Consider the following 18041-nt stretch of genomic DNA (forward strand, 5'->3'; position numbering starts at 1 on the left):
TAATTACAATCTTATTTTTAAGCAATTTTTAAAAATTACACATGGATCGCAGACTTTCATTCTTAATGGCTTGAATTTAGCAATAACCTGCATTGGAGTTGGCAAAGAAAATACTGAGCCAAGGTCTCAGCTGATGCAGAGGGGAAACCTTGCTGGTGTTCTGCTGTTTGTGGGAGCTGTGTCTGGAGGGTGCTTGGCTCTGAAGCTCCAGCTCTGCAAATCCACTTCCTACTCCAAGTGTTGAGCAGGGTCCAGCTCATCCCCTGTCTCTCCAGTGCTGGCTCTGCAGGCCAAATGTGCCTGTTATTTTTACTGTTATTTTTTTTACCCCGTTTCTCTGAACTGAGCCACACAAACCCAACGTGAGCAGCCTGTGATGAAGGGTCAGGGGAGCCCAGGGTGCTGCTGGGCAAGGCTGACAACAACTCTGCACTGAGAACTTTTCACTCCTCACAATGTGCAGCTGAAATGTCCATGAAAAAGAGAGTCCAACTCCCTCCAGAAGTAATACAGATATTATTCACAACTGCATCTTCGTCTCCCAACAACACCCACCTACTACTGTGCAATGTAGTCACAAATAGATCCATGGAGAGCTGCTACTAATAACTTGCATTTTGCAGCTCCAAATATTCAGCTATCAGAGTGAGAGTGGTAAGACAGATCTACCCAGAGCATTGCAAAAGTCAAGATGCCCTCTGAGAACATGCCACTCATGGGAACAACTTGACCCCAAAATGCCAAGGTGGACAGACACAAGGCAAGGCAGAATTAAGGGTTCTGCAGGAGCCCTTTTGGAAAGCACCACTTTGCATTCATGCAGCATTGTCATCATAACCTCAGGATCTCTCCTATAATTAGGAGCTCCTCTATGAGGATACAGCCAGGCATTTTCATCCCAGGTATGTTTGTCATGTTGGAAGTATGGTACAATGAGTACTCTGAGTGGGAAGAGAGTAATGGCAGTACAAGAGCACAAGCCACACTCCAACACAAAGTCATTATTTCATAGTCACTGGTGTCTGCATGACTTGCTGCTCACAGAACTCATCTGCAGAGAGAGGACTCTTCCCACTCTCACAGCAAGGACTGGCTTAGTTTCAGACACTGGGAGGTTCGTGGGCTTTTTGTTCACCCTTTTTCACTCCCTCGTACAGTTACTTTTATTTTTACTGTCACACTGGCAAAAATCAATGCACTGAGAACACAGCTGCTAGAAACACTTGTTAGGGACACTAGCATACAGCTCAAGGTCCCTCACACACACTCTCCCTTTGCAGTGTCTGTAACACCCATAAGAGGCTGGAAATGGCAGCCTTTACAGGGAAAAACCAGGATAAAGGAGGAAAAGCTAGTTTTAGTGAAGAGAGCCTGAGATTAGCTCAGCTGGTCAGAGCCTGGTGCTAAAAACACCACAGCTGGTGGTTCAGCCCCTGTAAGGGCCATTCACTTAAGAGTTAGACTTGATGATCCTTGTGGGCCCTTGCAACTCAGATTATTCTGTAAAACTGATGATCAAACCCCAAGTCTGCTGCTATTAGATGAGTCTACAATAGAAATATTTAGAACTTGGGTGTAAGTACACTCAAAAATTCATCAGCCCAGGCAGTTCTTGCAGTGTGTGTGTCCTGAATGAAAAGGACAACCCCAGACATCCCTCCAGAAGTCAAACTCTAGTCAGATTTACATAGATATCTGCAAAGAGATTTGGCTTCTTGAGCTACAAAACTTATCTAGCCATCACTTCAGCTTCCAAGGTTTGAAAAGAAGGCAGGAACCCATCATCTCTTCCGTGGTCATCTCTTGTCCCTGCCTCAAACGTGTGACATTGGCTTCTGAACACTGCAGGCTCTTGGCAGTGACATTAAATTTAATTTAATATCATAAGACTGCATTGATGCTTAGCAAGAGCCCCAATCCACTAAAGCATATTTCCCTCTAGGGACTTGGGCATGAAAAGGAAAAGCTGCTGAACAGAAGGCAACATATATTCCCTTACATTTATATCCAGAAACATATCTGCCTGCAATGGCAAGTAGGAAAAACAAGTGTCACCTCAGAGAAGAGCTCTGTCACCTCATGTTACCTTCCTCTGCAAAACAATGGCTCTCTGAGGGGCAGAAAAAGCTGAATGGGTTGTACCAGATTGTTTTCAGCTGCAGGCAATATTTATAATCACTAATTTATATGCAGAAATATTTATAAACAGTAAATTTTGAGACTGTCATCTTGGTAAAAGCTGCACAAGCCACGTCACAGGGTGTTCTGCACAAATCCTGCAGCCCTTTAGGTGAGAACAGGACACAGAGGAAAGTGGTCCTCCCGTAAGTTATTAGTTATCCCTTATCAGTATGAACACTCACAGACATCATCAGTAGGAGCCACCACATCTTCTGAATGCAACTAAATGAAAAATAAAATTCATCTCCATCTTCTGAAACACCATCTCTTCCCACAGTTACTGTGGAGCATGGGAACTCAACTCAAAGCTGTCACTGCTTTTGCTGTTATTGATTTACCTCTGTCCTCTTGGGGAGAGGGTAAGAGGCACCCTGCACATGGTGCCAACACTTGGGTGCTCAGGGCAGCATGGCTGCATTTTGCTGGGAAGGCTCACAGCAAGCAGGGATGCTAAAGGGATCAGTGCCATCCAGCAGGAACACTTCTCTCCCTAAGAGCTGCTGTCAGTTTTCTCATCTACACCTGACACAGCCTGTAAGTTCAGTAATAGACTGGTGAGGACTCCAAGATCTCCTGAGCAGATGGCAGTTCTGCCAGTCTCACCCAGGACTCAGCCTGTTCAGCACAGCAACACAGAGAGCAGAAACTCAAACCACAATCTCTTACCCACCTGCCACAGACTGGCAGGAATGGCAAATCACTGCTCTCCAAATCTGTACAATAAGTGCTACTATTGGTACAAAAAGGTGGCTTTCTCCAAAAAGCAGATGCTACCACTCCTGACGGACCCTCTACTGTGCACAGCAACAACGGGAGAGTTGTTTTCTTTCTGTGCTTATCTAATTCCAGCCAGCACTGAAACACCAACGTGGAACTGCACACAGATGCACACTCAGCCTCAGCAGGTTTAGAATCACCTACCAAAACTCTGCTAGGTTTATCTCATGCAGAACTGATTAATCACAGGCAAGACTTCCAGGAGCAGTGTGTGCCCCCAGCACATCATTAAAGATTATGTTCACACATCCTCTGTTTAGATAGCGCTGTGTTAAATCCCAGCAAATAACTTGGTCACTGAGATGTGTGTGGAGCCCGTGAGGAGGGAAGCTGCTAAAACAATTATGTAATGACATGAAAAAGCAGTGAGTAAACTGCACATCTTGGTTCTTCCTGGGCATGAATGCTTCACTAGGGCTTCCTCTTCATCAGATTTGCTGGGGAAGAAAAGAGCCACTGCTACCATGTTTCCCTGTTAGAAATGCCTCTGATAGACTGACATAGTTTTTGTCTGACACCACTGAGGAGCTCAGGGTAAAGGAAAACACCAAGATTTCCATGCAGCAGGCAGAACTGCAGCTCATTGATTGTCACCTTTCCCTTGACAACTCCTAGCAAACCACTGTAGCTGCAGGGAATTTCTCATGGTCCAGAAAGGCTGTTCCAAAGTCCTGCAACATCCACAGTCATTATTTAAACCTGTCAGCAAAGCAGCCAGAAATAGACATCCCTCTGCTGCAGGATTACACAATTTAAACTAGTAGCAGGTAACAAGGGATTTCCTCAAAAGTCTTTCACAAGCAGCTTTCTTGGTACTTATTACCATGACAGAGGGAAAGGAGAGTCTGAGGAACTCAGCTGGCAGCATGGCAGACCTTTGCCTCAGGCAAAGCAGAATGAATTCCCCCGTTCCCAAGTCACTGCAATTCATAGCCCAGGGCTGTGTCTCATTACTCCTGCCCAAGCCAAGGCTGCCACAACCTCAGTGTCACTCCAGCACAGACCTGTCTCCTGCTGGCAACTCCTCTGAAAGCTGAAGCCATGGGTTTATCTAGCTGGAAGCCTGCTCTCTGCTAGAGAGAGAGGTTTGGAAAGAAGAAAGAATGTTTCTGGAGTGAGGGGCGTTGCAAGACAGATTTTATAAAATATAATGCGAGAGAAAGATTAGAGTGTGAGGGAAAGGACTGAGTTGCATCCACGCAGCAGCAGTGATTGCTCAGCAGCAACATGGATGAGTTCACAAAGTTCACTTGTAATAAGGATGTTGGATTGGTGAGGATGTAGCTTTTGTCTGGATAACCTGAATAATTTCTAATTTGTCTGTGGCCTAAATAAGAAAATGGCAAGTTAATAATGCTGTATGTGCATTTTTTCCTCTTTAAATTTAGTGCAAGTTCAAGACTGTCACAGAGACAAAGTTAAATAGCTCAGAAAAATCTTTTGGCTCAGTACAAAAAAAAACTTACCAAGCACTAAAAGGAAAAATATTCTGGACAGCAACATGCAAGAGTTCTGTATGCATGACTTGTGTTTGTATTTCTCGTCTCCAGTAGACAAACTAATAATGACTGGGCAGCCACAAGGCCCTTGTGCTCTGTGCAAAAGAAAATAAACAAATAAACCCCATCACTTCCCATTGCTCTGTTGCCATGGGAAGAGCTGGACCACCACCCTCACTTGGGACCTGTTCTGGGCAGGGGCTCATGGAGCAGGAAAAGCTTGAGCTTGCCCTGCACTTTGGGGAACAACATTCCTGACCCTTGAAAAGCACCAAGGTGTGAGCCTTAGGGAAAATCACTCATTCTAAAAGACAAGATAAATCTGGATAAAAGCATGTTTTGCTGTTTCAGCAGGGGAAGTTGTTTTGTTATATTTGATTATTAGATATCTTTTTAGCTTGTGTCCTCTCTCCAAGATATGGGCCTCGTGGAAGCATTTTAAGGATGACAGCAATAGCCTTGTTTTCTTGATTCCTTCCTGTGAACTGTGGAGTTGGCTCATGAAAGCTCAGGGCTTAATGAATCATTTCCATCAGCAGAAGGGTTTGAGACCTGAAATCCAGAGTGACCCCAAACTGGGAACATTTCAATGCAAAGTACAAAACTGCCAGACATGTTAAATCTTCCAGGGACAAGACTCAAGTGTAAGAGAGGGTTCCTGGAATTTTCAATGGTGAGCTGATTTTGCATTTGTTTTGAATGAAGTTTCATTAATGCTGAAAGACCAAAATATTCCTGAAATGTGGGAGTTTGAAATGGGAATTAAATTCTGTCGAGACATGACCAGACCTTCCTTGCAGGGATCTGAAAAAGAATATCCGTCATTGCCTCAGGACTGTGTCTTCACAACATCTTCTTTTTTCCAACTCCAGAAAAGAGGGGAGAGGAGCTCCACCCAAGAGGACACCACATTTACAAGACACTGGCTGGGTTCTCTGTCCTGTCTGCCTGCAGTTCCTGCCGCTCTTTGATCACCACCTGGTCATCACCACTGCTGCCTTTGTCATTCATCCAAGCCCCCTGCACACAGCCAGCAGCCTGGGCACCTTTCTCCCAAAGCACCACTCACTGGATGACTGGGAAAACAAAACAGGGCTGGCTGACGCTGCTACGCTCTCGAATTCTGATTTCAAGGTGATTTGTGCTCCTTGGTTTGCAGGGTTGGGAGGGGAAGCCAGAAGCTCTTTTTGCGCTTGGAGCCAAACAAGGAATTAAGTGGCCCAGCAGAGTGTGGGCTCTGGAGTGCAGGAATGTCAGGGGGACAATCCATTTCATGGTTCCATGGAGCTGATTGAAACATGATTACACAGCAAGCCAGGGGCTCTTCTCCTCTGAGACTCCCCAGTGCCTGGGCTTCCTAGGAACAATTATTGCTGCAGGTGACTTCAGATTGCAGCTGGGATGGACTTAGGTTCAATCTTATCAGGGGGTTTCAGACATTTTGGGCTAGGAGACTAAAGTTAATTGCACCAAGTATGGCACAAAGGGAGTAATCTGAAGGAAGTTATCTTCCAATGACAGGGAAGAGTTGGTGAACAGGTTAGTGAATGATCCTGATCCTTCTTCAGTGCTGGAAAAGTAAAGAGCTGAAGAATGTATTTTATGATCAGATGAATGGGGACATTTTCCATCCTAAAACTCACTTTAAGCCAGGCAATTATTGCACTTACATCCTTCCCCAGCCCACTGATTTTTCACCCAGGAAATGGGAGGAACCAAAGGCCTTTCTTTTTTCCATTCTTGTGCTACTTCTTTTGGGATAAGGTTAAGGCAGAGTTAATCAGCATTTGCAAGTAATATTTAAGGCTGGCAACACGTGAAAGACTAAAAGCCCTGCAGAATAAAATCCTTTAATTGAGTCACAGCACAAGCACAGCATGGCTGGTAGGAGTATAAAAAGGCAGAGCACAGCTATTCATTAGGAATGAATATGGAAGTTAACCCAGGGAGACCCTGGGAATAAAAGAGGCCCATTGGCTCCCTGGCCTATTTACTGAGAGCCACGTAAACAGGGGGCAATTAAACCTGAATACAAACACAGGCAGCTCAGCCAAGGCAGGACAGAACATGGTCCTGCACCAGGACCAGGGATAGCAGGGCTGACAAGTCTCCTCTACTCTCCTTTTGCACAGACTCTTTCTTCCTCTTCATATTTCCCTGGGAAATATTTCCTTATGGCATTTTTTTTAATAAACAAAGCCAAGTTTAATGTCTGTGAGAAAAGGAGGAAGAATGGACTAGGTAGCAAAGCAATTGGGAGTGCCTCAGTAATGTATTCAGGCCGTTAAGGATTTCATTAGGTTTACTAAAAGGTCATTAACGATAAAATATCTTCTTTTATTTTACCTACTTTCTAAACATTATAGTCTATTCTGCCATTCAAGCTTGCACCCCACTGACATTAATTAGCATGCTATATATTAAGGAGAGCTTTTAATGAGCTGTTATTTCATATGATTTTATTGGAGAGCCTCATTGTTCAGTTTAATAGCAGAAAATGACAACTATAGAAATTGCTTTGATAGGACTGCAGCATTGAGGCAGTTATTCAATCTCCATGCTTGTTTCCTCAGTAATTCCTTGATGCTGAAAGCTCTGCCTAAAACCCCTCATTGTGGCTGGCCATGCTACACTGGGTGTAGGGGAAGGGGTGGGCAAGGAACAGCCCCCAAAATACAGAGTGGGGTGTGAGCAGCATCACACACAGCTGCTGGGTCTGCTGCACTGCAGAAAGCAGCAGCAGCAAGGCCCAGGTGTGTACAGATTGGTTTGGCCACATTTACAGATCAAATATCACTCTTAGCTCTTACTGTGGGTTGGTGTTGTTTCAGTCACTTGACTCCTAAGTATTTGCATTTATTCTCCAAGTCAAGTGTCTGCCTCATAGAATGGTTTGGGTTAGAAGGGACCTAAAGATCATCCCACTTCAACCCCCTGCCACCTTCCACTAGGCCAGCTTGCTCCAAGCTCACCCTAACTCACTTTTTCCCAAATTCACAGCAAAGCAGGTGAATTGAGAACAAAAGGAAAAGTTCTCCCTGTGCTAAAGCCTTCACTCTTCTGAAAGCCATCTCACCCTCACTGCCAGCAATACCAGCAGGACAGCAGGGAGAGCAGGGTCAGGGAAAAGTGGAACCAACAGGGAAGGGAAAAAGGGGAAGGAGAAAGGAGGCAGGGGACTCCAAGTGACAGAAATTGGTAAACAAGCAGGGCACAGAAAACTAAACCCAAACCCATCCTGCCACTGGATGGCAGGATCATAAAGACTGGCTCTAAGACACAAACACAAAGGACAGCAACAAGGCGAATTTCCCAAAAGGAGCCATGCATCCACACATCCATACTGCTGAAGGTGATGCAAAGATCACCTTGACTGGCTTCTCCCCCTTTACAAAGTCCCTCAGTGGCATCCATTAACAGGATGAAACCACCACCACACCTGAATTATCCAGCTGTATGTATTTTCTAAATTAAACACTACTGAAGATGAAACAGAGTGAAAAAAAAAAACAATATAGGAAGGAAGTGCAAACATGCATCTGCAGTTTGCTTTCAACTTAGCTAACTGCTACATTTTGGTAAACAAAATACTGCAAGATGTGAAAATGGAGTTGTTAAAGAGCTTTGTAGTACTCTAACTGCACAGGTACACTGCCACCTGGAAAGATCAGATGGAGGAAATGGGATTAAGGATCAGCTGTTCTCCTGAATGAGCAATATAAAGAAGAAAAAATAATAGACTGAAATGGTATTTTTTTAAAAAAATACCATTCTGGGAAAAAAAAAAACATTGGAAGGTAGAAAGACAAGATGCTGATGTATCTACAAAAGGATGTTTTAAAATTGAACTTCATTACAAGAAAGAATAAGTTGGAGGTTTTTTTTCAGTTCTTATCATTTAGTTTGGCTTAGAAAAAGCACAATGTGCGCACTAAAATAATTCAGCTCCTTAAAAAAAAAGTGTTGTTGTAACCAAATATCTTCTCATTTGCATGGGATTTATATCACTGCATGTCTATTGGCTTCAAAAGAACAATAAAAAGGTAATCAAAGAAATTGTTGTGCTCAAGGGACCACATTATGCTTTTATTTCTGAAAAGCTTGATCAAGCAATTTTTTTTAAACAGTTGATTCATTCTATTTATAACACAAGTATGCTACTTACCTGGAGGTTGTCATACATTTGAAAAACCCTGACATCTGAGTTTCTCAGAAAAACCCTCTCATTTTCTTCCTAAGATGTTACTGGAAACCGGAGGATTTTAAAAAGCATCATTAACGAATGCTCCCAAGTTAAGCACATCTTGCAAGTAACAGCAAATGAGTAACACACAATTAAGAATCCTATATAATTTGAAGAAGTTTGTTCAAAAGCTCTTTGAGGTGCTTATTCAGAAAAGCATCCCTAATTAGGGAAACATTTAAACATTCCCTAAGTCTAAGGCTGTGCTAAAGTAACTGGAACAGGGTGGAGAGGAACAGGAGCAATAAAACTGGTGCTTTGTTGGGACTACCTAAAATCAGAGGCCAGACAAAATTAGGGAATAATAAGCAGTTACATTTATTGAAGGGCCTTCAGGCACATTTTGGGCAGATGAAGCTCACCCAGGGGCTACAGCCAAAAATGGACCACAGTTCATGGGTTTCACACTTTTATAAGTTTGGTCCATTTGCAAATTGAGGGTTAATCTTCTAATTACAGCTTCAGGTAATGAAGTAATTTACCCCAAGTTTGCTCTCCCAACTCACTTTTGTTTCCATCTCTGGGCCCTGAGGCAGTGAGGGGTCCTCGATTGCCAGGCCTGGAGAGGAATTGTTGTGTCTGCCCAAACTGGGAAAGCAGCAGCTCACACTGTGTGTGGAGTTTAGAATTATACACTAAAGAACTGCAGGGTTACAAATATATGGAAAATAGAAAAGCTCAAATCCTAAAGCATCAATACAGCAGGCTCTTTCCAACAAGGAGTAATCCCTGAGTAAACCCCCAGCCTGCATCTGGAGCATCCTCCCTGCTGCTGTCCTCAGCTGGAGAGGTAGGAGCAGCCAAGCAGAGCCAGCACCCTGGGTTGTGATAGGCAGACAGAGCCCAGCCTAACCCCTAAGAGCTCCCCACAGCACCTTAAATCAACACAGCTCAGACTAACTCCAGTCCTGCCATGGCATCTGATGTTTCCAAACGTGATGGGGAAGGAAAACCATCCTGTTCCACCAGCACAACAGCTGCATGTGCTGCCCTCTGTGTTATTGCACACAGGCAAATTGTGCTCTCCTTGCAGGGTCAGAGAAGCCACCTTGACTGAACACCCTGGGTGTGGCAGGAGGGTCACTCAAGCACACACTCATATTCTGTGCTGACAGGGGACCTTATAATTTACCCTATTTACCTTAAATTAACCCTATTAATTCATTAAAATTGATTAAACAGCATGGGGAGGGGAGAGGAGGAGCTCTCTGTGGGGTGTCACTGGTTGTGGGGTGGGGGTAAAGTTATTTCCTGTGACCTTGTGATGCTCAAGTTTCAGTGGAAAGGTGTCTGACTGAGCCCTGCCTTGTTCTAGGAACAGAGCTACAGGATCTGTGACTAACACAGCATCACAAGCTCCTGAGAGAGCGAGCAATGCTCAGATTTATCACCCTTCTCAGTTGCCAAGAAATGATAATAAATCAGTGCAATCAGCACCGTTCATTTCCCATATTCTGGCCTGAATCTTTATTAAGCGGAGCCCAGAACACTGGCAGCGTTTAACCAACCTGCTCACCAAGTGCTCAGTAAATACTACAGTCAGCAGGCATAAAAGAAACCATTTCTCTTCAACCAGCCCAGCCCTGTTGCAGGGCCCTTCTGTGCTAAGAGCCATAAACTCCAGACCTAACTGAGCTGGGTAGATGTGAACAGCTTTCCTTACACGTCACTGAGAGGGTGACACATCCTCCATAGGGCTGACAGAGCTTCAAACTTGAACAGATGACACATGGCCACACACTTCCATTGCTAGTTTAGATTATTAAAGAAGTCTAATTCAATATGGCACAGATGCAATAAACTCCTTATTCTTGATGCAATCAACTTTCATGGACTCTGGACAGACAAGAGACTACACATCTTATAAATGCAGTGTCAGAGGCAAACAGCATTAGTGCTGCAGATGAACAGGGAATAATTCCCAACAACGTCCCTGCAGATGAGTGATAAAGCCAGGACCCAACACCCTATCTTTAATTGCTTACTGACTGTGCTTTGAACCCTTTGAACAGGGTCTTGTCCTAGGTTACAATATTAAGATTTATTCTATTCCCATCCTCAAGAGCTGCTGAAACCAGGAGGGACATTGTTTTTTTCCTTATCTCCTGTTATTGGGCCCATCAATGCCTTTCCCATGACTCAGAGATAACTCCCTGCAGGAGCCATTTCTGTTTAATGGACCCACTGCATGACTCAGGATGATATCAGCCCATTGCGAGATGCTCCACCCAGGGGGGAGGAGCCAAGCATTCCTACCTGGATATAATCTGGGATTTGGGACAGAGCAGTCTGTCATTCCACTGAATTCCCAGAGGAACGGCTGTCTTTTCCACTGGATCTTCAGAGGAAGACTACACCCTTCTAAAGGATCTCTGCTCCAAAAGAACCACATCTGCCACTCCAGGAGGGCTGCAGCCACCAATCCAACTGGACAGCCACCAATCCAACAGGGTGTCAGGCTGTATTCTGACTTTGTCAGTGGTTTTTCTTTTGTATTATTGCATGGTTTTTTTTGGTTTTCTTTTCCCTTTTCCTAATAAATTGTATTTCTGACTTGGAGTCTCTCACTGGTTTTGCTTTCAAACCAGAACAGGTCTCCAGGATGTTCTGCTCATGCTCAGCTAAATGCAGCCCCAGCTGAGTTTAAGTGAGAAAGCTCCATCCCAGGAGTTCTGCATCCATGGAATGCAATTGAGAGGCTGTAACATGATTGATTTTCATGGGAACATTCAAAGCCACTTCTCACTGAAGGCAATTTCCCACAATTGTCATCTTTCCACTATTTCAACAGTAGAGCTTTATATAAATCAGTTGCAAGATTTTGTGGTGGTTGTTTTCCTTCTTCTGGGAGCCATTTTTCACCCTTCACAACCAAAAAAATGTCCCCAAACCCTTTAAATAAACAAAAAAATTACTAAGCAAGCTGAGTTTTCAACCCTTGCAGCTTTTTCTGGGGAAACCTTTTTCATGCAACACCTTTTAGCAGGAAAGAATTTATCTAAAAAAAATCAGGTTTCCTGAACAGCTTAGAAAAGGGCTATGAATAGAAATGGATGCATATCCCTGCATAGCTATCACACCAGATAATCCTGCTTTTTGTTATAATAAGCATGCACTTTAAGGGGTCAAGGGTGGAAGAAATTTGTTTCCACCCTTTTATAAATACAGGCAATGCATCCCACAAATACTGACCTCATGCAAGACTCTCTAAAGAGGCAGTTTGCGTGTAACAACCTCTCCTGCATTGCAAAAGGGAGTGAGGTGATGGAGAAGAAATGGCATATTGGCAACTGGAGAGATGAAGAAGGGCAGACTGCAATTTTACATGGTAACTAAGAGGATCTGTAGCCTCTGAAGTGCAATTTAAACTCAAATCCATTGGGATTAGATGTACTGGGCTCCAAGCATCCCATTAAAGAGCTGAAATTGTGTATGAAAGTCCCTTGTATTATTATTCCTGGCATCAAAATAGAGATTTACAGCGTTTCAGAAACAGTAACTGACAAAATTAGCTAGTTAGAAGCTGCAAATACATCCTTATTTTTCCCCAAAACCACCAGGGATTTAACAATCCTAAAGATGAGGACATAAGTGATTACAGGACTGCATCTTACAATGTTTAAAAAGACAGTTTGCTGTTTCAACATTGCCCTTAGGCATGGCTCACTGAAAGAACTTCAGCAGTCTGGAAGCCATTTTTCCAGTCAAGAAGCTGAATATTTGGGATCCACCCTTTAAATGATGTTAGGATTGCAATATCCCTAAAAATGCCTTCCCCCAAGCAAGGGGACAAGTACTTCAGACAGCAGTGATAGGTGGGTTTCCCCTTTTTTCTTTTGTTTAAGGGTGAAATATTCTAAAAACTGACAATTCTGAGCAATAGAATACATACAAAAAATGTATTTACAAAAGCAAAAGCCAGCATCACTCACAGAGTGCACCTGAAAGCTCTCAGCTGCCCAAAACAGCAAAATGAAGATATAAATAAGTTTTGTTTACTAAAATTTTCTAGATGCAAGTTTGCACTAAACATACATCTTAGACAACCTCATTTCATCTAAAAGCAGAAGAATTTTAGTGCCAAAGCTGGTTCATGACCTTAAATTAGATTGCTTGCCCTTGCAGCCCAATGACAGTGTCTGTTTGATGGTAGTTTGACTTTACACACACTTAGGAAAAAATAAATTAAAAGGAATAAATCTTTGTTGCATGCCTTTGTACACAAAGGCTTTGAAGCTGAACTCCCACATGGTGTGAGGACAATGAGCAGAATTCGATTATTAGGGATTTTAAAGCAGAACAGCTTTTCAGGACTGGTTAAAAAAATGTAAAATAAAAATTTCAACAAGTCGTGATGCTTTCAGTCTGCCAGGAGACTGGTGGTGGGGCAGGATTACTGAGATGTTACTGAATTGTGCCACTCACAGGCTGCTCCCAGGGACAATAAGGACAGTATCAGTGTAACAGTGCCTCTTCCATGAGTGTCACATGCAGAACCATCTGCATGGAGCCTTTTACCCAAACCAAGGAACCAGCAAAGCCCAGCTCTGCTCTCTGCTGGGTTTCTGAGCACAGATTGGTCTGCCTGCCTCCTGTAGGTACCTACACACTTTGAAGCCACCTGGGGACCTGTTAGAGACTTTAAGCTTTCCCTCTGTTGCTTCTAACAGCAGCTGTGCTTCTCCCTGGCCTTCCTGATGGACAGACAGACTGACACCTCCTGTCTCACCACAAACATGTGAGCTTTGCTGGTCTCCCCTGGTGCCTCAGGTTTAGCTTTATATTTTTCACATTCTGTGCTGCTTGAGTGTGTGGGTCTGGGCTTCACATGAGGGGATGGTGAGCTCTGTGCACAGAGCAGGGAGGCAAAACAATTCCTGCTCCAGCTGGGGACCAAGGACAAATGATCCAAATCTCAGGCACAGGAACACAAACACCGTGGGCTGGAGAGAGAAAAACAAGCAGGGTGGGACTGCATGGGCTGGGGCTGGAATGGGACAATGAACTGCAAGATGCAATGGAGCAGAACTGATCACAGTGAGAGACCCCGGGAGCGCTCGTGCATTTTGGGGCCATTTTGGTTCATCTTGGGTGCAGCCCTGGCTGGGCTCTGGTGCTGCCCAAGGTGGATCCATGGAGGCCTTTGAATAAATCCCTGCTTTACTCTTTAGCTCTGTCCAGCCTCTGCTCTAGGGCAGCCTTCACAAGGCATCACCCCAGCACCCCAGAATGATCTGTTCCATCCTCCCTTTCTACCCAGCTGATATCCTCATCTTTGCAGCACTGATTAACTGATTTGTAATTCCCAGAGCTTTCCAAGCTGTCTTGAACAAGAGGTTTCTGCTCCCCAGAAAGAGACTGCAATTAGAGAAGGATCTAGAACTGCAATTACAAGGGATCTGAAAGGTCCCTCTGTTTAAAAATCCAGCTGTTTCTGTACCCAGTGAAACAATTAATTCTGCAACTGAACACAGAGGGGGTTAAGCCACTTTTAAATGCGACACTCTTGCTTTGTTAAAAGGCAGGAATAACATTTGGAAGGAAAAATACCCATCAGAAGAGACTTGCAGAAGTCAAAAAGCTTCATTAAAGTCCTTCCATTCTGTTTAGGCTCTTTAGAAGCATGCAGTCATTATGAAATTAGTGCTTCTGGCTGCCAAAAGACTTGCTGAAGGTTGTGCTGCTGAATCCCAGCCCAGTTGGCACCCAAGCAGTGGATATGAAAACTGCAACAGCAATTTGGGTTATAGGGACATCTGGCAGGGAGCTGCAAGAATGATTAGGGACCTGAGAAGAAAATCAGTCCCAAAGGGAAACAAGTGGGATGTAAGTAGAACAGACAGCATGATTATTTTGAAGCATTTTAGAAGCTTATAACATTTTTTTTTAAAGAGAATTAGAGGGAAAATACAATATTCAGATACAATGAATCAGATTGTGATGGTGATAGTGAGGAGAGAGCTATTACTTAGGCGGAGAAGGTGGGGTTTTATTTGTTTTTATTAGGAGGGTTTGTACCCAGAGGGGTTTGAGAGACTCTCAGTAGCACAATTCTAATGTGTGAATTTAGCCAGCTACCTCCAGGTGTAATGCAGGACCTGACACCACTAACTCAAGTTCATAAAATGGTAATACTTAATAAATACTTTGCAGGCTTTTATTTTTTTTTTTCTTTAATAAATGCTCACAGGCCTTTGTGGGTTTTTCTCCCTAACAACAGCAACACAATTGCAGAGCTTCCAGAGAGCTGCAAATTCACTGGAAGATCATTGAACCTCCCAGGATGGAGCAGAATTCCCAGTGACACCAGTGACAGTGTACAGGAATTGTGTGGGTTCCATCTGCATGGATCCTCATGTTCTAAACAGAGCAAACCACCCTGGGAGTGCCCTGGCTTGTGCAACTGCTCTCCTGTATTTTTATCTCCAGCTGGTGTGTCACAGACATCTTTCATGAAAAATCTCTTCTTTAGGATTTTTCCTCCTGAGAAGCTGAGAGGCCTCAGGAACAAAATGTAAACAATGATTATCTGCTGCTGTGGAGTGAAACAGGTGCATCTGTGATTGGCCCATGTTGGTTGTTTCTAATTAATGGCCAATCACAGTGAGCTAGCTCGTACAGAGAGTCCGAGCCACAAGCCTTTGTTATCATTCTTTCTTTTTCTATTCTTAGCTGGCCTTCTGATGAAATCCTTTCTTCTATTCTTTTAGTATAGTTTTAATATAATATATATCATAAAATAGTAAATCAGCCTTCTGAAACATGGAGTCAGATCCTCGTCTCTTCCCTCATCCTAAGACCCCTGTGAACTTGTCTCGGGCTTCCATGGACAGTGAGAAGCTTCTGTAGGAATTTTCATCTGGAAGAAGGGATGGGAATGGACAACATTTTCATTGTGACAACCTCCAGGCACTCTGGTTCTCATGGTGTTTCTAGCAGTCAGATGTTCATCCTTTTGGAGGTGGGGGGGAGTAGGAAAAGGAGGAAGAAGGAAGAGTTTGAATTCACCTTGACTTCTCTTTGTCTCCAGCTGCCAAATATGCAGAGAGTCATTATCAGAAAAGAGAAATTAGTTTGTGCCTCCGCTGAGACTGGAGCAATGCTGTGACTTCAGGGGAGAAGGCACTGTCATGATGCATCACAACCCTGCAGGCATTAAAGCATCTCAGGCAGCTGCTCTGCCAGAAAAGCTACTCACATTGCTGAAGTCCTTTCAACAAGCTGAGCCCAAGGCAAAATTTTAGTAAGAAACTGCTTCTTTAAAAATTAAAAGGAGTTATTTTTGCATCATTTGCATCATTCGACTTGGGTCATTTTAAGTATGTTCTGTTATACGTCACCTGTGTTGCCAGAAAAAAATGAACTTGTAACATTATATTCAGATTAATTCCTTTAAAACACACCCAGGTTTACTGCCTAATTCCTTATACAGACACTCTGAAAGACCACAAAATGATGATTGGTTCTATTTTAGCACTGACAGATGATTTACATCCTGCACACATTTCTGTAAGTGTCTCAACAGTGACCAACAATGACTCCAGACTTAGTCAAGGGCTTCAGCCTGGCTGCAATGACACTAAATTAGCAAGAGAAAGTTCTGTTCATCTGTTTAGTGTTGCTGTGTCAAACTCAGTCTGGCCTTTGTGAGCCAAATGATGACCTAAAAGTGAAGTTACAAGAAAAAGTTTCACCCATTGCTCATGCTGGATTGTAAGATCTCAGTGATGTTCGACCTGCTTCATTTTTCCCATGTGACTGTGACAGAGAGAGCCAGTGCTAGTAAGGACATCTGGGAGTGACACATCACAGGACATCCTGTCCCAAATGAGAGGCTGGATGGGAAGAGGAAAGAGGCAGAACCTCATTGGCAGTGGCAGAGCTGCTTCTTGCATCTGTGGCTTTTCTAAAGTGAGTTTGTACAAAAAGCACAAAAGAGAGAGTGAAATATTGGTTCTTGGCCCTCTGTGTCAGAAAATGCTGCACAAGCCACAGTGAGGGGTTTTATGTCACCATAAAAACAAAATTATTTTTACTTTCTCTAATCTTACAGAGGTAAATACTGAACCCATAAACTGACACACATTCAGCCAGTACTGGTGCACCACTTTCTGCTATTTAATCCAAGTGCCTTTGCCTTCTCTTGTAGGACTGTATTTCATTTCACATGATCTCCTAAAGAGTCCCTCCTCTTACATTCCTGTTCCACGTATTTGGGTGTACATGGCATCATGGAGAGTTTCACCAGGAGCACATGGCAGCAGTAACACTTCACAAGAAACACCATCTCTGATAAACCCTATAATCACTTTTAATTGTTTATTTCTTATCCAGCACAGGATGGTCAGTGATCACCCCATAACCTGCTCTGCTTTGTCATTAGAGAAATTGTTGGGATGGACAAATATTATCATTGCAACATTCAAAAAGAGATAAGAGTTGATGGTTGCATTCTGCTGATATTGCCAGGAAGTGCTGTGACAGGTGGAAGGCAAAGAGGAATCAGTTACAGTGTGTAGGTATAAAACCTAGCAGTGTTTTACCTCAAGAAGAAAAAAAAGGAAAGCAAACAGACCTTGGAGCTACTGCAGAACTAAACAGGGCACCTGAGACATGGGGAAATGTGTGGCTCTCAATTTGCCACAAATATTGGAAAGAAATCTTTCTCTTTTTTGAACTGGGAAGTTTTTTCAGTGGTAGCAACAGACTATCTTGAAGATTCTTATCTATTTTAATCAGGCTTCTTTTAGCACCTGCTGAGATCTCTGAGAGCTCAGGATTGGCTTAAATACACATGAAAAGGGCCCTGTGGCACGTATTCCTTGTCAACAATCTGTTCTTCTCACCTCATAGAGTGTAATGATGCCATTTGTCTCATTTGGAGGCTTCCACTGAACGTAGATCTTCTCTTCAAAAGGTCCTCCTTGGATAGATTCCAAGGGAACGGGTCCAGGAACTGCAGGGGGAAAAGAACCCAGACAAACTGTGTTAAAAACTCCACCAGCTCCAGCTGCACACACATGAGACACCAAAAGGCCATCAGACAGGAAGCGGAGTGTTAAAAATAAATAAATAAAATTAAAAATTAAAATCCCTCAAGGCACTACCATTACCAAGCTACTATCAATGTGAAAGGCTTATTTTTCAACTTTTGGTTCAAATAACAATACCCTAATGTAACCAGTAAGTGACAAATAAAATCAGAATCCATGAAAATATGATGCTAATTTCAATATTATTTTATTCCAGAACAGCAGAGCAGCAGCAGGGAATTTAATTTGTCCTTCTCCACCCACACAATAGCAGAACTCTCCACCTAAACAGCCAGACTGCACCTTGGC

General features: G+C 43.4%; 1 protein-coding gene across 1 annotated transcript in view; it reads right to left on the reverse strand.

Moving 5' to 3' along the window:
• PTPRT (protein tyrosine phosphatase receptor type T) overlaps window positions 1-18041 on the reverse strand; it is a 345910-nt gene that overhangs the window by 146219 nt on the left and 181650 nt on the right. Inside the window, exon 8 of the mRNA XM_031063401.1 lies at window positions 17547-17656. Within this exon, the coding sequence (XP_030919261.1) occupies window positions 17547-17656 (110 nt within the window). The remainder of the gene's footprint in view (window positions 1-17546; window positions 17657-18041) is intronic.

This window comes from Geospiza fortis, unplaced genomic scaffold (assembly GCF_000277835.1).
Source record: "Geospiza fortis unplaced genomic scaffold, GeoFor_1.0 scaffold468, whole genome shotgun sequence".
Taxonomy (NCBI): domain Eukaryota; kingdom Metazoa; phylum Chordata; class Aves; order Passeriformes; family Thraupidae; genus Geospiza; species Geospiza fortis.